Here is a 24,294-nt window from a genome sequence, read left to right as displayed (position 1 = left end):
TCTAGAGACTGATTTGGAAATTCTCAGCACACAGGTTGTCTCTGGAGTCATGTGAATGATGGGCTTCTTTAGTGATTTGAGGATAGAGTTCCTGACATTTAAGGGAAGGGAAGGGAATTAGTGATCTGCAAAGATTGAGAAGGGACTGATGAGACAAATGAGGAGGATCAAGTGAGTGTAATACACCAAAAGTCAATGGAGGAGAAAGTTACAAGAGATATGGGGTGGTCATACATATCAGCTGTTCTAGATGTGTTTGGTAAAATGAAGACTGAAAAGTGTGCATTGTTTGTGGTAATTAGAGTTTGTTTATGGTAGCAAGAGAAATTTCAGTGAAATGCTGGAGAAGAAAGGTAGTGGAAGGGCCATATTCCAGGAGGTTAAGAAGCAAAAAAAAAATTTCCAGTTACCTTTGATGATACAGGGCAAAGATAAAGAAACCAAGAAGTTCACAAGCTGTACCTAACCCACAGCTGCTTGGTAGTCCACAGTGCAGGGAGCATCTGGAAGCCTGAAATGGATTGCAGGGTATCCTGACAGACAGAGGAGTGTAGCTATGGGAAATCCAGAGACAGGGGACACTTAGAAGTCTAGTACTTCTTTGCTACAGACATCTGGGGAACTCAGGACAGTAGCATACTGAGTCTTGAATTCACTCTTATTTTTGGCCCCATAGTACTGAAGAGGGCTTTTTTTTTTAGGATTATGGGCTAAGGGTCAGGCAACTTTTGAGGTTCTTTGTACTCTAACCTAAGATCTACTTCTTGGTCTGCAATGCTAGCCAAGAAGGTTCAGCATCTCAGCAGTTGCATAGACACTTGAAAAGGGTTTAGACAACTTACATGAACTTGTCCAATGTCTGGAACTACTCTGAATCTTCTGATTATGCCATGGCTTAGATATGGGAAACCTCTTCCCCTCCTCCACCTGTCCCCACAAGAGCCAGAGCTTGTGAGATAGATGTCCTCGAGGCCCTTGGAGTTAACTGTTAATCATTCTTTATGATCTGATTCTTTGACCAGGAAAGATTCCCTTTCCCTCTGCAGAGTCGATATGTCAGGGCTCTTTGATTTATGTTTTTAACATATGTATGTAGAGTACCTATTGTGAGCCAAATTCCCAGTTGTGAGACAACTGGGAACACAACACTGAATAAGACACACATAGTCTTTATAAATTTACAGTCTAGTGAGAGTCATAAAAAGCAAAATTATAAGTAAATAAAATAGTCATTGTTGGAATTACTATAAAGGACACAGAGGGTCCTCAAGGAGGGTGATGAGGGAAGAGGGGCAACTTTAGATTTATAGTGAATTTCTTAGAATAATCCTAGCTGCTGAAACAGATAAACCCCAAATTATCAATGCTGATGACAGTAGATTACTGCTTAATAAAGACCAATTAGCAGGGGCAAGAGGAGGCTCTGTTCCACATAGTTATTCAGGGACCCAGGTTAATGGGGTCCTTGCTATTTTTCTTTTTGAGACAGAGTTTCACTCTTATTGCCCAGGCTGGAGGGCAGTGGTGCAATCTCAGCTCACTGCAACCTCCACCTCTTGGGTTCAAGCGATTCTCCTGCCTCAGCCTCTCAAGTAGCTGGGATTAAGTGTGAGTACATGGGGAGGCCACTGGACATACAGCTTGGAGCTCCAGAGATGAGCTGTGTCTAGAGACTGATTTGGACTTTCTATGTCTGCCACCATACCCAGCTAATTTTTGTATTTTTGGTAGAGACGGGGTTTCACTACGTTGGTCAGTCTGGTCTCGAACTCCTGACCTCAGGCAATCCACCTGCCTTGGCCTCCCAAAGTGCTGGGATCACAGGTGTGCGCCACTGTACCCAGCTAGTCCTTGCTGTCTTTAACACATGGCTTCCGTGGCCTCTTTGTACAGCCAGCAGAGAAGGGAATAAAGTAAAGATCTCCCTTGGGAGGCTTTTATGGGCCAGGCCTGGAAACTTGTACCTTACTTCTGGTCACACGCCATAGGCCAGAACTCAGTGTGGTAGGCTGATAATGGATCTACAGTCCCAGTCCTCAGAACCTGTGAATGTTACCTTATTTATAAAAAGGGTGTTTGTAGATGTAATTAATTTAAGGATCTTGAGATGACAAGATTACCCTATTTGGTGGCCCCAAATGCCATCACAAGTGTTCTCATAAGAAAGATGCAGGCCGGGCGCAGTGGCTCATGCCTATAATCCCAGCACTTTGGGAGGCCGAGGCGGGTGGATCACGAGGTCAAGAGATCGAGACCATCCTGGTCAACAAGGTGAAACCCCTCTCTACTAAGAATACAAAAAAATTAGCTGGGCATGGTGGTGCACGCCTGTAGTCCCAGCTACTTGGGAGGCTGAGGCAGGAGAATTGCTTGAACCCAGAAGGCGGAGGTTGTGGTGAGCCGAGATCGTGCCATTGCACTCCAGTCTGGGTAACAGAGCGAAACTCAGTCTCAAAAAAAGAAAGATGCAGAGGGAAGACAAGACAAAAGTGTTTTCTTCTGTACCACACTGCCTTATGTTGGTCTTTAATGGATATATCTTACCAATTTGGTAGAATCCTCACTTGGAAGTTTTTTCTTAATATATATTATGATAGGTGCTATGCGAGGCCTGGAATAAGCATAGGCAAATGAGATGCAATCTCTTCCCGTAAGAAACATGTGATTCAGGACAAGGGTCATATTTCTTTTCTTTTCTTTTTTTGAGACAAGGTGTTGCTCTGTTGCCCAGGTTGGAGGCTGCAGTGCAGTGGCACAAACACAACTCACTGCAGCCTCAAACTCCCAGGTTCAAGCAGTTCTCCCGCCTCAGCTTCCTGAGTAGCTGGGACCACAGACATGTACCACTCTGCCTGGCTAATTTAAAAATAATTTTTTATAGAGATAGGGTCTTGCCATGTTGCCCAGGCTGTCTTGAACTCCTAGGGTCAAGCAATCCTCCCACCTTGGCCTCTCAAAGTGTTGGGATTACAGGTGCGAGCTACTGCGCCCAGCCCATGTTTCTTTTTTAACTTGTCTCTCAAAAGCACTGTTGGAAACACATGCAAGATGGTTATTAAATACTTTGTTAATTGTTCAGTTGATACCTGCTATACCTCTGAATTCAAAGAGTTCCTATTTTGCCAAACTTGTCTTCCCAGCTGCCCGAGGATTTCCACTTAGAACTTTAAATGACTGGTTCAGCTCTATGAGAATTTATGTAATTACTGGAGAAGGGAATGTATGCGCTCCACAGATGCCTTGTTCAGGTAAGGTATGGCAGAGAGGTTCTTCCTGGAAGGTGGGGAACTGTGCCAGAGGTTCAAAGATCTATCCACTGCAGGCTTGCCTCCAGCTCCTCTACAGGAGAAGCAGCAGAGATTTAGGAGGCTCGAAAATGGTCATGTCTGTGACTGTTTCCTGACTGAAACCCAGTGGCAAACTCAGGAAGTGACTGGGGCTTTGGTTTCAGGCTTACTTTCTTTTTTTTTTTTGAGATGGAGTTTTGCTTTTGTTTCCCAAGTTGGAGTGCAATGGCGTAATCTTGGCTTACCGTAACCTCTGCCTCCAGGGTTAAAGTGATTCTCCTGCCTTAGCTTCCCAAAGCCTGTACCACCACACCTGGCTAATTTTGCATTTTTAGTAGACACAGGGTTTCTCCATGTTCGTCAGGCTGGTCTTGAACTCCTGACCTCGGGTGATCTGCCCTCACAAACAGCTGGGATTACAGGTGTGAGCCACCAAGCCCGGCCTCAGGCTTACTTTTAATGATATATTTAAACCTGGAACATACTTGAGCAACTCCTGTTAGTGGAAGGGTCACTTCCTGTTTATAGCCTGAGCAGAAAAATATGCTCTTGCCCACTTCCTCATTTCCATTTCACAAAGCATAGCCATCATGCCTGTGCCACACCCTTCAACCTCACTGAGGACTCTAGCCCCGGGCACTTTAACAGTTGTCCTGTTAAAATCCACTGCTACTGAATGGGGTTTCTGGGAAGTAATTCTCAAATGTGGTCCACTGCCTACTGGTAGGCCACAAAGGGTCTCCTAATGCTGCCAACACACCCAAAAATACGGGACTTCTCTTGAGTTCTCCTTGGAAAATGATATGCATGTCCATGGGCTTTTAGTTTTGTATGTAACTTAAAGGTTACCTACTTGAAAACTTAGGAGTTACCTTGGTTTTTAAAGGCTATTAAAATCTAATATTCAGAATCTAAAGTAAGTTTTGCTAGCATTTAACATTTTTAAAATTTGAGGTGAAACTCACATAACATATAATTAACATTTTAAAGTGTACAGTTCAGTGGTATTTAGTGTAAAATTTAGCAGGATTTGATGTATTCACAATATTATACATCCCCAAACTCTCTCTAGTTTGAAAAGTTTTTTTTGTTTTTATTTTTTCAGACAAGGTCTTACTTTGTCAAGAGGCTGTAGTGCAGTGGTACTATCATGGCTCCCTGCAGCCTCAGCCTCCTGGGCTCAAGCAATCCGCCCACCTCAGCGCCCCACAACCACAGTAGGCTAGGACCATAAGTGCAATCCACCATGCTCAGCTAATTTTTTTTTTTGCATTTTAGGTTTTGGGGTACATGTGCAGAACATGCAAGATAGTTGCATAGGTACACACGTGGCAGTGTGATTTGCTGCCTTCCTCCCCTTCACCCGCATCTGGCATTTCTCCCCATGCTATCCCTCCCCAGGTTCCCTTCCCGCTGTCCCTCCCCTTTTCCCCCCAATAGACCCCAGTGTGTAGTGCTCCCCTCCCTGTGTCCATGTGTTCTCATTGTTCATCACCCACCTATGAGGGAGAATATGCGGTATTTCATTTTCTGTTCTTGTGTCAGTTTGCTGAGAATGATGTTCTCCAGATTCATCCATGTCCCTACAAAGGACACAAACTCATCGTTTTTGATTGCTGCATAATATTCCATGGTGTATATGTGCCACATTTTCCCAGTCCAGTCTATCATCGATGGGCATTTGGGTTGGTTCCAGGTCTTTGCTATTGTAAACAGCGCTGCAATGAACATTCGTGTGCATGTGTCCTTATAGTAGAACGATTTATGGTCCTTTGGATATATACCCAGTAATGGGATTGCTGGGTCAAATGGGATTTCTATTTCTAGGTCCTTGAGGAATCGCCACACTGTCTTCCACCATGGTTGAACGAATTTACACTCCCACCAGCAGTGTAAAAGTGTTCCTATTTCTCCACATCCTCTCCAGCATCTGTTGTCTCCAGATTTTTTAATGATCGCCATTCTAACTGGCATGAGATGGTATCTCATGTAGTTTTGATTTGCATTTCTCTAATGACCAGTGATGATGAGCATTTTTTCATATATTTGTTGGCCTCATGTATGTCTTCTTTTGTAAAGTGTCTGTTCATATCCTTTGCCCATTTTTGAATGGGCTTGTTTGTTTTTTTCTTGTAAATCTGTTTGAGTTCTTTGTAAATTCTGGATATCAGCCCTTTGTCAGATGGGTAAACTGCAAAAATTTTTTCCCATTCTGTTGGTTGCCGATTCACTTGAGTGACTGTTTCTTTTGCCGTGCAGAAGCTGTGGAGTTTGATTAGGTCCCATTTGTCTATTTTGGCTTGTGTTGCCAATGCTTTTGGTGTTTTGGTCATGAAGTCCTTGCCTACACCTATATCCTGAATGGTTTTGCCTAGATTTTCTTCTAGGGTTTTTATGGTGCCAGGTCTTATGTTTAAGTCTTTAATTCGAAGAACGATCCAAGATAGCCGATCGCTAACATCCCGGGATTGCAGCTCTCAGGGAAGGCGCGGAGAACTAGAGGACGCCACACTTTCAGACAAAGTCTGGTCACTCACGGAGCAGAAGATCCCCCAGTGGTGGAAACACACGAGTCGCCAGCGCGACCCTCGTGGTCGGCGCAGCGGTTCCGCCGGCACCTGGACGCGGCAGCGCTTGGCACAGAGTAAACAGGACCGGTTCCACTTCTGACCGAGGTTTGGAGCCCCGGGAAGGCAGAGTCGCTTACTACGGAAACAAGAAGGAAGCCCGACAGGAGAATCCTGGGCAGAAAAGCACCATCAGTTTTAACGCCGCTGCTCTGGTCCTGGGAACTAACAACCTGGACGTCCACTCAAGAGACCTAATCTGAAAGTTGGTAATTTCAAAGACGACAGGAGGATAAATTTACAATGACGGGAAGAAACCAGCGTAAAAAAGCTGAGAATACTCAAAATCAGAACGCCTCTCCCTCTAAAGATGATCACAGTTCCACATCAACAATGGAACAAGGCTTGATGGAGAACGAGCGCCTCCTGATGACAGAATCACTCTTCAAGGAATGGATAATAACAAACTTCGGTGAGTTAAAGGACCATGTTGTAGCCCAATGTAAAGAAACTAGGAACTTTGAAAAAAGGTTTGATGAACTCCTATTGAGAATAGACAACTTAGAGAGGAGTATGAGTGAATTAATGGAACTGAAGAATACAATACAGGAACTCCGAGAAGTATGCACAGGTTTAAACACTCGAATTGTTCAAGCAGAAGAAGGGATATCAGAGGTCAAAGTCCAACTTAATGAAATAAAACGTGAAGAAAAGATTAGAGAAAAAAGGATAAAAAGGAATGAGCAAAGTCTCCAAGAAATGTGGGACTATGTGAAAAGACCAAATTTACGTTTGATAGGTGTACCTGAATGCGACGGAGAGAATGAATCCAAGCTGGAAAATACCCTTCAGGATATTATTCAGGAAAATTTTCCTAAACTAGCAAAGCAGGTCAACATTCAACCCCAGGTAATACAGAGAACACCACAAAGATATTCCTCAAGAAGAGCAACCCCAAGGCACATAATCGTTAGATTCACCAGGGTTGAAACGAAGGAGAGGATACTAAGGGCAGCCAGAGAGAAAGGTCAGATTACCCACAAAGGCAAGCCTATCAGACTTACAGCAGATCTCTCGGCAGAAACTCTACAGGCCAGAAGAGAGTGGGGGCCGATATTCAACATCCTCAACGAACAGAACCTTCAGCCCAGAATTTCATATCCAGCCAAACTAAGCTTCACAACTGAAGGAAAAATAAAATCTTTTATGAACAAGCAAGAACTCAGAGATTTTATTACCACCAGGCCTGCTTTACAAGAGCTTCTGAAAGAAGCATTACACACAGAAAGAAACAACCAGTATTAGCCTTTCTAAAAATACACCAAAAAGTAAAGAGCACTAACATAAAGAAGAATTTACACCAACAAATGGATAAAACAGCCAGTCAACATCAAATGGCAGTAACCCTAAATTTAAATTGACTGAATTCCCAATCAAAAGACACAGCCAAAACCCAACGGCATGTTACATCCAGACCTGTTTCACATGCAAGGATACACAAAGACTCAAAACAAAGGGATGGAGAAAGATTTACCAACCAAATGGAGAGCAAAAATAAATAATAAATAAATAAAAAGCAGAGTTGCAATTCTCGTATCGGATAAAATAGATTTTAAAGCAACAAAGATATAGTGGTAAAAGGATCAATGCAACAACAAGAGCTAACGATCCTAACACCCAGATAGGAGACTTAGATTCAATGAGACAGAAAATTAATAAGGATATCAAGGACTTGAACTCAGATCCAGAACAAGTAAACTTAATAAATATTTATAGAGCTCTCCACTTCAAATACACAAAATATACATTCTTGTCAATACCACATCACACCCACCCATTAGTTTAAATGAAACATTGATTGGCCATTATTAATACCCAATTTTTTTCAAAATAAAGCAATATTTCCATTTACTCTCCCTCTTTCTCTTCCTCTTTCTTCCTCTCCTTTACTTTTTTTTTTTTCTTCTCTCAAAAAAAAGAAATCAACTTGTAAACCTCTAGATCCAGGTTGGCAATGTCTCTTTCATTGCTTGATTTCCTTTCTTCCCTTCCCTCCCTCCCTCCCTCCCTCCCCGCTTCCTCCCTTCCTTCCTTCCTTCATCCCTTCCTTCCTCCCTACCATCCTTATTCCCTTCCTTCCTGCCTTCCTCCCCACCAAAAAAAAATAAAATAAAAAAATAAAAAAATAAGTCTTTAATTCATCTGGAATTAATTTTAGTGTAAGGTGTCAGGAAGGGGTCCAGTTTCTGCTTTCTGCACATGGCTAGCCAGTTTTCCCAACACCATTTATTAAACAGGGAATCCTTTCCCCATTGCTTGTTTTTGTCAGGTTTATCAAAGATTGTATGGTTGTAGATATGTTATGTTGCCTCCGATGCCTCTATTCTGTTCCATTGGTCTATATCTCTGTTTTGGTACCAGTACCATGCTGTTTTGATTACTGTAGCCTTGTAGTATAGTTTGAAGTCCGGTAGTGTGATGCCTCCTGCTGTGTTCTTTTTGCTTAGAATTGACTTGGCTATGCGGGCTCTCTTTTGGTTCCATATGAAGTTCAGGGTGGTTTTTTCCAGTTCTGTGAAGAAAGTCAATGGTAGCTTGATGGGGATAGCGTTGAATCTGTAAATTACTTTGGGCAGTATGGCCATTTTCACAATATTCATTCTTCCTAACCATGAACATGGAATGTTTCTCCATCTGTTTGTGTCTTCTCTTATTTCGTTGAGCAGTGGTCTATAGTTCTCCTTGAAGATGTCCCTTACATTCCTTGTTAGTTGTATTCCTAGGCATTTTATTCTCTTTGTAGCAATTGTGAATGGCAGTTTCTTCTTGATTTGGCTCTCTTTAAGTCTGTTATTGGTGTATAGGAATGCTTGTGATTTTTGCACATTGATTTTATATCCTGAGACTTTGCTGAAGTTGATTATCAGTTTCAGGAGTTTTTGGGCTGAGACAATGGGGTCTTCTAGATATACTATCAGGTCGTCTGCAAATAGAGACAATTTGGCTTCCTCCTTTCCTATTTGAATACCCTTTATTTCTTTTTCTTGCCTGATTGCTCTGGCTAGTACTATATTGAATAGGAGTGGTGAGAGAGGGCATCCTTGTGTAGTGCTAGATTTCAAAGGGAATGCTTTCAGTTTTTGCCCATTCAGTATGATATTGGCTGTTGGTTTGTCATAAATAGCTTTTATTATTTTGAGATACGTTCCATCAATACCGAGTTTATTGAGGGTTTTTAGCATAAAGGGCTGTTGAATTTTGTCAAAGGCCTTCTCTGCGTCAGTTGAGATAATCATGTGGTTTTTGTTTTTGGTTCTGTTGATGTGGTGAATTATGTTTATAGACTTGGGTATGTTGAACTAGCCTTGCATCCCCGGGATGAATCCTACTTGATCATGGTGGATAAACTTTTTGATGTGCTGTTGCAATTGGCTTGCCAATATTTTATTGAAGATTTCTGCGTCTATGTTCATCATGGATATTGGCCTGAAGTTTTCTTTTCTTGTTGAGTCTCTACCGGGTTTTGGTATCAGGATGATGTTGGTCTCATAAAATGATTTGGAAAGGATTCCCTCTTTTTGGATTATTTGGAATAGTTTCAGAAGGAATGGTAACAGTTCCTCTTTGTGTGTCTGGTAGAATTCAGCTGTGAACCCATCTGGACCTGGACTTTTTTTGTGTAGTAGGCTTTTAATTGCTTCCTCAACTTCAGACCTTGTTATTGGTCTATTTATAGTTTCAACTTCCTCCTGGTTTAGGCTTGGGAGGACACAAGTGTCCAGGAATTTATCAATTTCTTCTATGTTTACTAGTTTATGTGCATAGAGTTGTTTGTAATATTCTCTGATGATGGTTTGAATTTCTGTAGAATCTGTGGTGATTTCCCCTTTATTGTTTTTTATTGCATCTATTTGGTTATTCTCTCTTTTCTTTTTTATCAGTCTGGCTAGTGGTCTATTTTGTTGATCTTATCAAAAAACCAGCTCCTGGATTTATTGATTTTTTTGAAGGGTTTTTCGTGTCTCTATCTCCTTCAGTTCTGCTTTGATCTTAGTTATTTCTTGTCTTCTGCTAGGTTTGGAGTTTTTTTGATCTTGCTCCTCCAGCTCTTTCAATTTTGACGATAGGGTGTCAATTTTGGATCTCTCCACTCTTCTCATGTGGGCACTTATTGCTATATATTTTCCTCTAGAGACTGCTTTAAATGTGTCCCAGAGATTCTGGTATGTTGTGTCTTCGTTCTCATTGGTTTCGAAGAACTTCTTTATTTCTGCCTTCATTTCATTGTTTATCCAGTCAACATTCAAGAGCCAGTTGTTCAGTTTCCATGAAGCTGTGCTGTTCTTAGTTTCTGAATTCTGAGTTCTAACTTGATTGCACTATGGTCTGAGAGACTGTTTGTTATGATTTCAGTTGTTTTGCATTTGCTGAGGAGTGATTTACTTCCAATTATGTGGTCAATTTTAGAGTAGGTGTGATGCGGTGCTGAGAAGAATGTATATTCTGTGGATTTGGGGTGGAGAGTTCTGTAAATGTCTATCAGGTTTGCTTGTTCCAGGTCTGAGTTCAAGTCCTGGATATCCTTGTTAATTTTCTGTCTGGTTGATCTGTCTAATATTGACAGTGGAGTGTTAAAGTCTCCCACTATTATTGTGTGGGAGTTTAAGTCTCTTTGTAAGTCATTAAGAACTTGCCTTATATATCTGGGTGCTCCTGTATTGGGTCCATATATATTTAGGATCGTTAGCTCTTCTTGTATCAATCCTTTTACCATTATGTAATGTCCTTCTTTGTCTCTTTTGATCTTTGTTGCTTTAAAGTCTATTTTATCAGAGACGAGAATTGCAACTTCTGCTTTTTTTTGCTCTCCATTTGCTTGGTAAATCTTCCTCCATCCCTTTATTTTGAGCCTTTGTGTATCCTTGCATGTGAGATGGGTTTCCTGGATACAGCACACCGATGGGTTTTGGCTTTTTATCCAATTTGCCAGTCTGTGTCTTTTGATTGGTGCATTTAGCCCATTTACATTTAGGGTTAATATTGTTATGTGTGAATTTGATACTGCCATTTTGATGCTAGCTGGCTGTTTTGCCCATTAGTTGATGCAGATTCTTCATTTTGTTGATGCTCTTTAGCATTTGGTATGTTTTTGGAATGGCTGGTACTGGTTGTTCCTTTCTATGTGTAGTGCCTCTTTCAGGAGCTCTTGTAAAGCAGGCTTGGTAGTGACAAAATCTCTGAGTACTTGCTTGTTTGCAAAGGATTTTATTTTTCCTTCACTTATGAAGCTCAGTTTGGCTGGATATGAAATTCTGGGTTGAAAGTTTTTTTTTTTAAGGATGTTGAATATTGGCCCCCACTCTCTTCTGGCTTGTAGGGTTTCTGCCGAGAGATCTGCCGTGAGTCTGATGGGCTTCCCTTTGTGGGTGACCCGACCTTTCTCTCTGGCTGCCCTTAGCATTTTCTCCTTCATTTCAACCCTGGTGAATCTGATGATTATGTGCCTTGGGGTTGCTCTTCTTGCGGAATATCTTTGTGGTATTATTGGCCTGCCTTGCTAGGCTGGGGAAATTTTTCTGGATAATATCCTGAAGAGTATTTTCCAGCTTGGATTCATTCTCTTCATCACATTCAGGTACACCTATCAAACGTAGATTAGGTCTCTTCACATAGTCCCACATTTCTTGGAGACTTTGTTCATTCCTTTTTGTGCTTTTTTCTCTAATCTTGCCTTCTTGTTTTATTTCATTGAGTTGATCTTCGACTTCTGATATCCTTTCTTCTACTTGGTCAGTTTGGCTGTTGAAACTTGTGCATGCTTCACGAAGTTCTTGTGTTATGTTTTTCAGCTCCTTCAATTCTATAAAATAGAGCTCATATTCCTCTCTAAGTTGTCCATTCTTGTTATCATTTTCTCAAATCTTTTTTCAAGGTTCTTAGTTTCTTTGCATTGCATTAGAACATGTTCTTTTGTCTCATGGAAGTTTCTCATTACCCACCTTCTGAAGTCTGATACCTGTCATTTCATCACACTCATTCTCTGTCCAGCTTTGTTCCCTTGCTGGTGAGGAGTTGTGGTCCTTTGTAGGTGTTCTGGTTTCGGGTGTTTTCCTCCTTTTTGCGCTGGTTTCTTCCCATCTTTGTGGATTTATCCACCTGTTGTCTGAGTAGTTGCTGATTTTCCGATTGGGTCTCTGAGTGGATGTCCAGATTGTTGATGATGAAGTATTTCTTTTTCTTACTTTTCCTTCTAACAGTCTGGCCCCTCTGCTGTAGGACTGCTGAGGTCTACTCCAGGCCCTGCGTGCCTGGGGAACACCTGAAGCAGCTGCAGAACCGTGAGGGTTGCTACCAGTTTCTTCTTCTGCTATCTTTGTCCCTGAATGATGTCCACCAAATGTCAGTCTGATCAGTCCTTTGTGAGGTGACTCTTTGGATATACAGGGGTCAGGGAGCTGCTTGAGGAGACAGTCTGTACTTTATACTTGAGGAGACAGTCTGTCCTTTATAGGAGCTCAAGTGCTGAGCTCTGAGCTCCGTTGTTCATTCAGGGCTGCTAGGCAGGTACGGTTAAGTCTGCTGCAGCAGAACTCATAAAGCCCCTTTTTTTCCTCAGGTGCTCTGTCCCGGGGAGTTAGGGCTTTATTTATGAGTATCCGTTGCACTGTCCTGCCCAGCAAGGAGGCAGTCTAGTCACTGCCTGCCTGTAGTGGCTATGCTGAGCTGCTCTGGGCTCCACCCTGCTGCAGTGGGCTCTGCCCTGCTGTTGTGGGCTCCGCCCTGCTGCCGTGTGTAATTCCCTGTAGTCCTGTTTATATGGGTGTGGTTAGAACTGCCGTGGCGATGGTGGCCCACCTCTGTACTGGCAGACTCTCTCTGTTATGGCGGGTTGCCTTGGCAATGGCAGGCTGAGTCAGCAATGGTGGAGTACCTCGGTAGGGGTCAAGTGCCTTGGTAATGGCAGACACCCCTCCACCACCGAGCTGCACCGTCCTGGGTTCAGCTGTGCTTGCCATGAAACTCAACCCTGAGCATTTCCAATTGCTGTTTTGTTTGTTTTTGTAGGGGTGGGACCCACCGAGCCTGATCACCTGGCTCCCTGCCTCAGAGCCATTTTTTTTTTTTTAAGTTGAACGGTTGACTCTCTCCCAGGTGTTCCAGTCATCTGCTGAAAGGGTACCGGCATCTGTGTGGTTTCCCATGTGGCCACCCACTGTGCTGGCTGAAACAACATCGCTGCCTGGGAATCTCCTGGACTGGCTTTCTGTTTAAGCCCCGTTTAATCGGATGAATGTGCTAATCTGCCTTCCAAAATCTCCAACTGCTGGTTTAACAGGGCAACGAAACCAGTGTATTTTTTACGGAGTGCCGCTGCGCTGCGGCGCTGGCCCAAACAGCCATGCTGGCGGCCTGTGGGGCTCCTATACCTGGGAATCTCCTGGTCTGTGGGCAATAAAGATCCGTTTGGAGATGCGGCGTCCACTCGCCCTCTGCACTTTCACTGGGAGCTGCAATCCTGAGTTGGTCCTACAGTGCCATCTTCTCCGGACTACCGCTCAGCTAATTTTTATGTGTTTTTGTGGAGACAGGAATTTCAGAGACTCATTGTGGTTTTAATTTGCATTTTCTTAATGACTAATGATGTTAAACATCTTTTAATGTGCTTTTTGGCTTTTTGTTTACCTTCATTGGAGAAATGTCTATTCAGGTCCTTTGCCTATTTTTTTTTTTTCTTTAAATCGGATTGCTTGTCTTTTGTTGTTGAGTATAAGCATTCTTTTTTTTGGGTGGGGGAAGGAATTTCAACTAAGAACCAAAATGTTCGTCTGTTAAGACATGTAGTTTTTGAGAAGACAAATGAATACAACATTACTATGTGGGGAGTGTGAAGAGGCTAAGGTCATAAGGAAAACTTATGAGGCTTAAGAGCATATTGAAAGCATGAGCAGGTATGACAAGAATGTATCAATGATTTGGCTTGATTATTCTAAGACTGTATTGTAACATACTTAGGATTTGGCTTTGATTATTCTAAGACTGTATTCTATGTCTAAAATGTTGATAATTAAGACCTCAAATGAGAAATGTTTGGCAAAGCCAAATAAATGAGTAGCAGGTTGAAAAAAAATGCAAGAGATAGTAGTTGTCAACAGTTTTCCAAAACAATTTAGGAAGAGTCCTACCCAGCCATGCCTACCAGGTTGTGTTTGTGGGATTATTTCTGAGTCACTCTTAAGCTCATCTTTACCCTTTTCCTGAGACCCCCAGTCCCCTCACTGGGTATTCCTAGATGCCTTCTTCTTTCTTCTTTCTTCTGTCTTCTTGTCTTCTTCCCTTTTTTTTTAAGAGAGAAGAAAAGAAAAAGAAAGGAAAGAAAAAAGAGAGAAAGTAAGAAAAAAAAAAGAATGAAAGAGAGAAAGAAAGAGGAAAAGAAAGAGAGAGAACGGGAGTGTTGCTTTATTGCCCAGGCTAGAATGCAGTCTGAAAATGGGTATTGAAAACCTCTTTTATGCCAATAATTGTGCCTAGCAATGGAGACAGGAAGGAATAAGGGAGGAAAATAACAAACAAGCAGCCAACCAATATTTCATTTAAACCTGTAAAATGGTATGCAATTACCGAGGAGTGATTTACTTCCAATTATGTGGTCACTTTTAGAGTAGCTGTAATGTGGTACTGATAAGAATGTATGTTTCGTGTATTTGGGGTGGAGAGTTCTATAAATGTTTATTAAGTTTACTTTTTCTGGGTCTGAGTTCAGGTCCTGGATATCCTTGTTTGTTTTCTATCTCGTTAATCTGTCTAATATTGACAATATGATGTTAAATTCTCCCACTATTATTGTGTGGGAGTCTAAGTCTCTTTATAAGGCATTAAGAACTTGTCTTATGTATCTGGGTGCTCCTGTATTGGGTACGTATATATTTAGGATCGTTAGCTCTTCTTGTTGCATTGATCCTTTTACCATTATGTAATGTCCTTCTTTGCCTCTTTTGATCTTTGTTGCTTTAAAGTCTATTTTATCAGAGGCGAGAATTGCAACTCCTGCTTTTTATTTATTTATTTATTTATTTTTGCTCTCCATTTGGTTGGTAAATCTTCCTCCATTCCTTTGTTTTGAGTCTTTGTGTATCCTTGCATGTGAGATGGGTCTGGATGCAGCATACCAATGGGTTTTGCCTTTTTATCCAATTTGCCTGTCTTTGTCTTTTGATTGGGGGATTTAGTCGATTTAAATTTAGGATTAATAATAATGTATGTGAGTTTAATACTGCCATTTGATGCTAAGCATTCTTTATATAGTCTGGATATGAAATCCTTGTCAGATATATTATTTGCAAATTTTTTTGGTTTTCATTCACATTCTTTTTTTTTTTTTTTTTTTTTGAGAGTCTAACTCCATCACCAGGCAACAGACTGAAGTACAGTGGCAACCTTGGCTCACTACAACCTCTACCTCCCGGGTTCAAGCACTTCTCCTGCTTAGCCTTCCAAGTAGCTGGGATTACAGACATGGGCCACTACACCCAGCTAATTTTTTTGTATTTTTAGTAGAGACGGGGTTTCACTGTGTTGGCCAGGATGGTCTTGATCTCTTGACCTCGTGATCCACCCGCCTCGGCCTCCCAAAGTGCTGGGATTACGGGCATGAGCCACCGCGCCCGGACTTCATTCACATTCTTAATATTGCCTTATTTTTTTTTGAACTTAAAAAAAAAAAAAAAAGTTTGGGGTTTCACCATGTTGGTCAGGCTGGTCTTGAACTCCTGACCTCAGGTGATCTGCCCGCCTTAGCCTCCAAAGTGCTTACAGGCATGAGCCACCACACCTAGCCAATAATGACTTTTTTTTTGAGACAGAGTCACCCTGGCTGGAGGGCAGTGGCACCGTCTTGGCTCACTGCAACCTCTACCTGCCAGATTCAAGTGATTCTTGTGCCTCAGCCTCCCAAATAGCTGGGACTGCAGGTATGTGCCACCATGCACAGCTAACATTTTTTTTTTTATTAGAGATGGAGTTTCACCTTGTTGCTTAGGCTTGTCTAGAACTCCTGAGCTCAAATGACCTACCTGCCTCAGCTGGTGGGTTACAGGTGTGAACCACCGTGCCCAGGCAAAAATGACTTTTAATGCACAAGGGTTTTTAATTTTTATTTTTTCTCTTGTTGCTCATGCTTTTGATGTAAAATTTAAAATTCATTGCCAAATCCAATTTCATAAAGATTTGTCCCTATGTTTTCTTCTAAGGATTTTATAGTTTTAGCTCTTATATTAAGCTTGTCCAACCCATGGCCCAGGATGGCTTTGAATGAAGCCCAACACAAATTCAATAATGCTAAAACTATTTCCAGTTCTTAAATTACAAAGTAAATTAACAATATAAAGACATTTCTTACAATATTAAGTAAAAGAGCCAGATTTTAAAAATCATGTGGTTGATATGATCATGATTGTATAAAGAATATTCACAGAGATTCTACAAAGAAATATACCAAAATATTAAGTGTTTGGTGATGGAATTATAGATGACTTTTTCCATTCCTCTTTCTCTATTTTTCAAACGCATATTCCTCATTAAGCATGTATTACTTTTTTATAATCAAACTTTATTAAGTAAAATACATATCTGTGCACAAGTATAAGTAATGCAGTGATCTATTCATAGGGTTGTTTTCATGTTGATTTGAAATCGCTACACAACAGGAGGTGATACACCTTCAACTGGTGATAGCTGGAGGAAATAGTTGTAGCGTTATTCTGCGTGACTTCTCTTCTTGTGTCAGTTTGCTTCAGCATTATTTTTTAAGTTCTTCTTTGTCACATATTCTTTGACTACCGGTAACTGATTTTTTTTCCTTCTCATTATAATTCCCAGTTATTGTCCATGGAGCCCCACCTGCGGGATATGGAGCCCCACCTGCGGGATATGGAGCCTCACCTCCCGGATATGGAGCTCCACCTGCAGGATATGGAGCTCCACCTCCAGGATATGTAACCCTGCCTGCAGGATATGAAGCCCCGCCTGCAGGATATGAAGCCCCGCCTCCTGGATACAGAGCCCCTCCTGCAGGAGTATATGGAGCCCCACCTCCCGGATACAGACCTCCACCTGCGGGATATGGAGCCACACCTCCTGGATACAGAGCCGCACCTGCTGGATCTGGAGCCAGGCCTCACGAATCTGCAGCAGTCCAAACTCCTGAAAATGAGGCTTCTCTTCCCTCTCCCTCCTCTTCTCAGGTCCGCTCTTAAGCTTCTTAGATGTAAACATTGAAGACTCACCAAGCAGAGAGGTACCCTAAAATTGAAGTCAGGATAAGGAGGAGAACTCAGGTATGTGATTGCAGGCTTCTTGCAGGTAGTCATTCCACCCTTTGGAAGAGCAATCTTATGGGGTAAAGTGAAGCTTTACTTGTGTGCCTAGATTTTAGAAGCAGAATCAAGTCTCTTGATTAGCTGGCTAAAGTGTCATTGTAGGGCTAATTCCCAGTAGTTTGGTTGACATAGGGTTGCATTTTTAAACATACCTTGAATGTGAATGTAGAAAAAGTTTCCTGTCTTTAGATTCCCATTCAAGAAACATTTATTATGCTCCGTTTGCTAGGCACTAAGATGTGTGCTAAAAACATCATGTTGAACACTTAGTTGTTTGAAAAAGCTAAATTTCCAATAGTGAAAAAGAATATTATAAATTATGGTATATCCATAAAATGGAGTATTATACACCTGTTGAAAACTATGTCTAGAGGTAGAGAAAGCCTCTTTGAGGAGGCCAAAAACAAATAAAAACATGATAAATTTTACTGTATGAAAATTTAAAACTTCTCTTTGACAAAAGTTAAAAGGTAGGCAACAGACTAGGAGAAAGTGATTTCCAACATATATATATATAAAATTATGGTCAGAATACATGAATAATTACAAATCAATTCTCCCCAAAATGACAAAAATTTGAATTGCCAACCAACCAAGGCAATGGCATGGCCAAAAAACATTTGAAAAGGTGTTCAGCTTGACTAGTGTTAGGGAAATGCAACTTGGAATGAGAAAACATTTTTATCTCCAAAGATATACAAATATTAAAACTCTATGTGGCACTTTCACATCTTAATATATACCCCTGAGAAATACTTGCACTTGTGCACAAAGATGCATGTCAGAAGATTTCATATTATTCATTGTTTCTAACAGCACAAAATTAGAAATAACCTATATGTCTATTAACAGGAAATGTATGAATAGACTATGGTATGCCCATGCTACATATGCAGAAATTTCTAGGACTTGTTGATAATGAGAAAAGTTGTAGGAAGCCTATACTGCAGTGATTTTCAGCCTCATCGGACTGAATGTCCCATTTTATAACACATATTTATATTTTATAGCAAATGTTTATATTTGTATATTTATAACAAATATTTTGTAATGTCTCCATAACTCAATGAAGTTTGTAGATAATTGCACGTGATTCCACACCATTTCAACCAAAATTAATATAATACCATAAATATGATAGAGGAAATAAAAGGAGTTTATAGTAAAATTTTAAGTGTTTTAATATATAAATGCTCAGATTCTGCCACGTTAGAAAACATACTGAAGTAATCAAGTGTTCACTCCCGTATACATAGTCATCCTAGGTATAAAAACTAGAAATGCTAACTGATATGAATATGTTGCTTTGGTGACTAATACCATTGCCATTGGCAATGTTGTTTTCCAAAATCATGAACAACCTTTGAACATTTTCCAAATAAAACAAAGTTTAGTTTTCCTTCGATTTACACAGTGGTTGAATTCCTGAAAATTTCCGTGTATACTGAAGTCATATAAATTGAGTTAGGCTCTAGGTTCAAATGATTATAAATGTGCTTCACCTACATCACTGGCTGGAGAGCTGTTTGAAAGTCAGGAGATAGCTGGGCACTGTGGCTCACGCCTGTAATCTAGCACTTTGGGAAGCCGAGGGGGGTGGATCACCTGAGGTCAGGAGTTCAAGACCAGCCTGGCCATCATGGTGAAACCCCATCTTAAAAAAAAAAAAAAGAAAGAAAGTCAGGAGATAGACAATTCTTTGTTATGAGGTACTGCCCTGTGCCTTTCAAGATGTCTAGTGTCTTTGACTCCTCACCCATTAAATGCCAATAATGGCTGCCAGTTGTGATAACCAAAAATGCTCCCACTTATTTCCTAATTGCTCCTGGGGGTGGGGGAGGCAGTACTGTCCCTGCTGAGAATCACTATTCTAGACTATTTGAAGGTTTTCAGCACCTTCAGAGTTCACCATTCTCCCACTCTGGTGAGGGAGGCAAAGTTCCTAATTTCATTGGCCTTTCCTTATCTTACTGTAGGCTCATCAAGCCACGTAAAAGAGAGGCCTTAAAAATATATGGTAGCCAGGTGTGGTGGCACATCCCTATAATTCCAGCACTTTGGGAGGATAAAGTGGGAGAATTGCTCAAGGCTAGGAGTCGAAGACCAGCTTGGGCGATGTAGTCAGACCCTGTCTCTAGGGGAAAAAAGCCAGTGTGGTAAAGACCCAGAAGACATTTAAATCAATATATTTTCTATGCATTTTTTTTTTTTTTTTTGAGACAGAGTCTCACTCTTAACACCCAGGCTGGAGCACAGTGGTGCAATCTTGGCTCACTGCAACCTCCACCTCCTGAGTACAAGCAATTCTCATGCCTCAGCCTCCTGAGTAGCTGGGATTATAGGCATGTAACAGTATGCCCAGCTAATTTTTTTATTTTTAGTAGAGGTGGGATCTGGCCATGTTGGCCAGGCTGGTCTTGAATGCCTGGCCTCAAGTGATCTGCCCGTCTCAGCCTCCCAAAGTGCTTGGATTACAGGCATGAACCACCATGCCTGGCCAATAATGAGATTTTTTAAAGAATTTCTTCTTTTCTTTCTTCCAAACTACAGTATGTGGGCAACAGTGACAAGGGGAGTAAAAGAGGAGAGACTCACCCAACTAGAGCAGGAATAAAGTTTCCCTTGTTCAGCTTTTCAGTGTCTGCTGGAATGTGATGGTAAGTTGGGAACAGGGTGAATGGGTAAGACCTTTTTTATATAGGAAAGTTTTCCAAGTAACTGATATCTGGCAAATATTTGGGGACTAGAATTCTAAAAGAATACAAACTAGACTTCTCTTCTCCTCTCCATTTTAGTTATACTTGTACCAGGTAGAGTTGAGGTGAGGTCCAGTTACTTGAAAAGGGTAACAAGTGCAAGTTTCTTTCTTTTTTCTTTTTTTTTTTTTTTTGAGATAGAGTCTCGCTTTTGTTGCACAGGTTGGTGTGCAATGGCATGATCTCGGCTCACCACAACCTCTGCCTCCCGGGTTCAACTGATTCTCCTGCCTCAGCCTCCCAAGTAGCTGGGATTACAGGCACCCGCCACCACGCCTGGCTAATTTTTTGTATTTTTAGTAGAGACAGGGTTTCACTATGTTGGTCAGGCTAGTCCTGAACTCCTGACCTCAGGCGATCCACCCATCTCAGCCTCCCAAAGTGTTGGGATTACAAGCGTGAGCCACTGCACCTGGCCTCAAGTTTCTTGAAGATGGAATTCTGCCATGTTCCCCTGTGCAAAAGGATACCTATTTGCCTGCTCCACCAAACTGCCATACAACCGAAGACTGACTGTGTAAGGATAGGATCAAGTAGAGCCACAGTTTGGACCACGTGGTGCTGTGTGGCACACCTGCTGTTAGTTAGCTCCCACCGTCTGGTGCAGTTGTTTCCCCAAAGACTCAGTCCAGTTCATTCTATAAGAGACACTATAAGAACTTTGTGTCCTGTACATTCAAAGGGCCCTGGTTTATGCTTTGCTTAGGACAAATCCAGTCAGAATTCACCGGAGCCTTCTGTATGCTCAAAGCACTCATGTGCTGAGTTCCTCAGCTCCTCACTGACATTGAGTACTTTCTGACTTGCTCACTGCTCATGGATTCTGTTCTTCCTGTCTCTTCCCCAGCTGCAATACAGAAACTAGACTCTGTTGTCTACTGTTTCATTTCCTGTTAGAAATAAAAAGGGATAGAAATAAGAAGACCTTTTAGTCCTGGACTATCTGGTATTGGCCCCTAAAGTGAGCCTCCAAATACTCCTTTTCATGGGTAAGTGAATGCTCCCTAGCCTGCTGGAGCAGATCCTTCCTGGCTTTGCTACCCTGAGATATCAAGAGAAAAACATAAAGCTGGTGTGATTTTTCTCTTTTCTTTCTTTTTTTTTTTTTTTTTGAGATGAGTCTTGCTCTGTACCCCAGACTGGAGGGCAGTGGTGCAATCTCAGCTCACTACAATCTCTGTCCCCCAGGTTCAAACGATTCTCCTGCCTCAGCCTCCCAAGTATCTGGGATTACAGGGCCTGCCACCATGCCTGGCTAATTTTTGTGTTTTTAGTGGAGATGGGGTTTCTCTATGTTGGCTGGGCTGGTCTCAAACTCCTGACCTCAAGTGATCTGCCTGCCTTGGCCTCCCAAAGTGCGGGGATTACAGGCATGAGCCACCATGCCTGGCTGATTTTTCAATCTATAGATTAATATGTTCAAGAAATATTGCTTGGCTTTGTTTTCTTTAAATTTATTTCTGTTACCAAGAACCCCACCACCATCTGCTTTGTTGGTGGGCTCCCCACAAATCCCAGGATTATGCAAAGGTATCTAGATTTTATGTGGCACCATGATGCTGAGAAGGTCCTTCTGGTCATCAGACTGCTTCTGAAACAGCCACTATCCAGTCCTGGCAGTCCCATTAAGTCTAAAAGCTGTTTCCTTGGGACCCCAAAAGTAGGATAGGGCATAGAACCAGGATGTCAGATATCCAACTCTGTATACCATATTGCTCCTGAGAGCTGGGGAGTAGGACGCTAATGCTCACCTTATCCTTGAGAGTCTCATAATTCCTCCCCAAACTCCCAGATTCTGCCCTCTCAGCTGTGCTGTTAGTCTTCATCCCCTCTATCTCTTAAGCATCTGTCCTAATCCAAATCTCAGGATTTGGCTTTCCACAAAAGGTAATAGAAAGCCTTTGCCTTCATGTTGACTTGACTTTCCTTGTTCAGCACTTGGCTCGTTGCTTGAAAATCATGTATGTATATGTATAAAATGTAGAGGCCCAATTTACATTAATAATGTAAAAAATTATTCTGCTACACAGATTACCTCGTGTAGGAAATGAAACATACGGTATCCTTCCCAGCCTTTGACTTGAGAGTCTTCTGGAGTCTGAAGATGATGGGGCAGACAACCATGGACTGCTAGAGAATAAACTTTTTTTGAAGCTTCCTAAAAGGATTAGAAATAAAAGGTTCTGTCAAAGGGAAAGGTCTATATTGATGTTACCAGCAGTTTGATTAGATGTTTGATTTAGTAGCCAATATAAGAAATTTGTGTGAATTTTAGTAATTAGAATTTATTATAAATAATAAAACAGGGTATTAGTAATGTTATAGTATCTTTGGGATGTCACTTTTCTGGCCAGAAACGTCTGTGGCCGGGTGGTACCTCTGGCCAAGTTTTGCTTGGACCCACTGGGCTCATTGCACCCACTCAGCCTGGCAGGCTGCACTTGGCTCATGCTACTGGCCTGAGTCCCATGCCTGCCAAGGGAGACTGCATGGAGTGGTGAGGGGTGTGTATGAGGAAGTATGGGGTCTGGCTGTTAGTCAGATATGCCAGCTGCTGCAGTGGGCTGTCAGCTCCAGATACCAGTATGGGCACCTGCTTCTGCGAGGCTGCAGCTGAACTAGTCACACTGCAAACAGCTTCCAGGGAAAAGGTGGCACCCGGAAGCTTGGAGATGCCAGGAACCGTAGGGCCCCAGAGAGGGAGTAACAGTCCTGGCTCAGAGAGCTCCCAGGTTTGGGCTCCCCAAAGCTCTTCTTCTCTTTGCCCACAGCATGGTGAGCAAGGAGTCTCAGCCCTGTTTGTGTTACAGCTTTTTTAGCTTCATTTGGCGGGATCCGAGTTCTTGAATGAGGTATACAGACAAGTAGAAGGTGAGCAATAAGAATGAGATACACAGACAGGTGGAAGGTGAGCAAGATAAAGAGAAGCTTTACTGAGTGACAGTAGCTTGGAGGCCTTGGAGTGGGTAGCTTCTATCTGCAGGCAGGTCTTCCTATTGTCTCTACAGCTCTCAGAAGAGAGGAGGCCCTAGAGTGGGTAGCTCCACTGGTTGTCCCAACCAGTCCCAATGTCTTCTCAGCTCTGGCTGACCCCAGGGCTTTTATGGACCTCAGAAAAGAAGAAATTCGTACCGATTGGTCCATGCATGGCTGTGGGCATGCCCACAAAAGGTACCACAAGTTCTCACTCTGGTCCATTGGACTGGCATCCTGGTCCCCAGCCTTCAAGCTCTCCCTGGCCTGAAGGTGGGGCCTCCCCAGGGACCCATCCCCTTCTACCCAGAAACCTGTCTGCTTCCTGCCTTTCATGGTACCCAGGCTGTAGGTGCCAAGCCAAACTATCCTCAGCTCCCCTCAGCCTCCTTATTGGGCTTATTGGTGCCCAAAATCTGGAGGGGACCAAGGTGGCAGGAGGCTGGTATGTCAGCAGTGCTCCAACTTTACTCTCAGATCAGAGCAGGCACTGACAGCAGGAAGAAGAAGCTAAGCAGTGGGCGCCGGCATTTCCATGCCTACAAGGGCAAGGGGGGTCTTCCTGGGCCCCAAAGAATGCAGGGATGCTTGGGTCTGCAGCCACCATTTGGGCAGCTGCAGCTGCGCCTGGGAGGATGGGGCTCCCACCTGCTCCTCTGGTCCCTAAGAGGACAGGGATGCCTGAGTCTGCAGCCATGGCTTGGGGAGCTCCAGGGAGCTCCCACCCCAACTTGGAAGGGTTGGGTCTCCCGCTTGTCCCTGGCTCTCTTCTGCTTCATGGAGCATGCATCACTGGCCATGCCAAGCTGCTGCAGCCAGTATGATGGCAGCAGCTGTTCCACATGGCCTGCTTGTAGTATTTTGCACAATAGTCAAGATATAGAAACAACCTAAATGTCCTTCAATGGATGAACAGATAAAGAAAATATGATTATACACACACAAATACACATACAACAGAATAGTACTCAGCCTTAATTTACTACAGGCAAAAAGATAGCTTTTATCTTTTTGGCAATAGCCTAAAAGGTGTGAAGTGATACCTCATTAACATGTAGCTATTGAACACAATTGATCTTTTTTTGTCTTTTAAATTATTTTGTGATAATTTTTCTTTCTTTCTTTTTTTTTTTAAATTGAGACGGAGTTTTGCTCTTGTTACCCAGCCTGGAGTGCAGTGGCACGATCTCGGCTCACTGCAACCTCCACCTCCTGGGTTCAGGCAATTCCCCTGCCTCAGCCTCCCGAGTAGCTGGGATTACAGGCACGTGCCACCATGCCCAGCTAATGTTTTGTATTTTTAGTAGAGACGGGGTTTCACCATGTTGACCAGGAT

General features: G+C 42.3%; 1 protein-coding gene across 5 annotated transcripts in view; it reads left to right on the top strand.

Moving 5' to 3' along the window:
- Nucleotides 1-22,182, top strand: part of WBP2NL (WBP2 N-terminal like) — a 36,660-nt gene extending 14,478 nt beyond the window's left edge. For 3 of the 5 annotated variants that reach the window (XM_078334144.1, XM_078334133.1, XM_078334142.1), the window contains 4 exons: nucleotides 3,141-3,248; nucleotides 16,730-17,187; nucleotides 19,780-19,886; nucleotides 22,016-22,182. In XM_078334144.1, the coding sequence (XP_078190270.1) occupies nucleotides 3,141-3,248; nucleotides 16,730-17,106 (485 nt within the window). In that variant the 3' untranslated portion in view covers nucleotides 17,107-17,187; nucleotides 19,780-19,886; nucleotides 22,016-22,182. Of the gene's footprint in view, nucleotides 1-3,140; nucleotides 3,249-16,729; nucleotides 17,188-19,779; nucleotides 19,887-20,832; nucleotides 20,975-22,015 lie in introns of all 5 variants that reach the window. The other 2 variants (XM_078334140.1, XM_078334143.1) reach the window with 2 other exon arrangements.
- Nucleotides 22,183-24,294: the final 2,112 nt, after the last annotated feature.

The sequence above is a fragment of the Callithrix jacchus genome, chromosome 1 (genome assembly GCF_049354715.1).
Source record: "Callithrix jacchus isolate 240 chromosome 1, calJac240_pri, whole genome shotgun sequence".
NCBI classification, from domain to species: domain Eukaryota; kingdom Metazoa; phylum Chordata; class Mammalia; order Primates; family Cebidae; genus Callithrix; species Callithrix jacchus.
The sequence above is the reverse complement of the archived record's forward strand: the minus strand, read 5'-3'. Positions and strand labels throughout refer to the sequence as shown.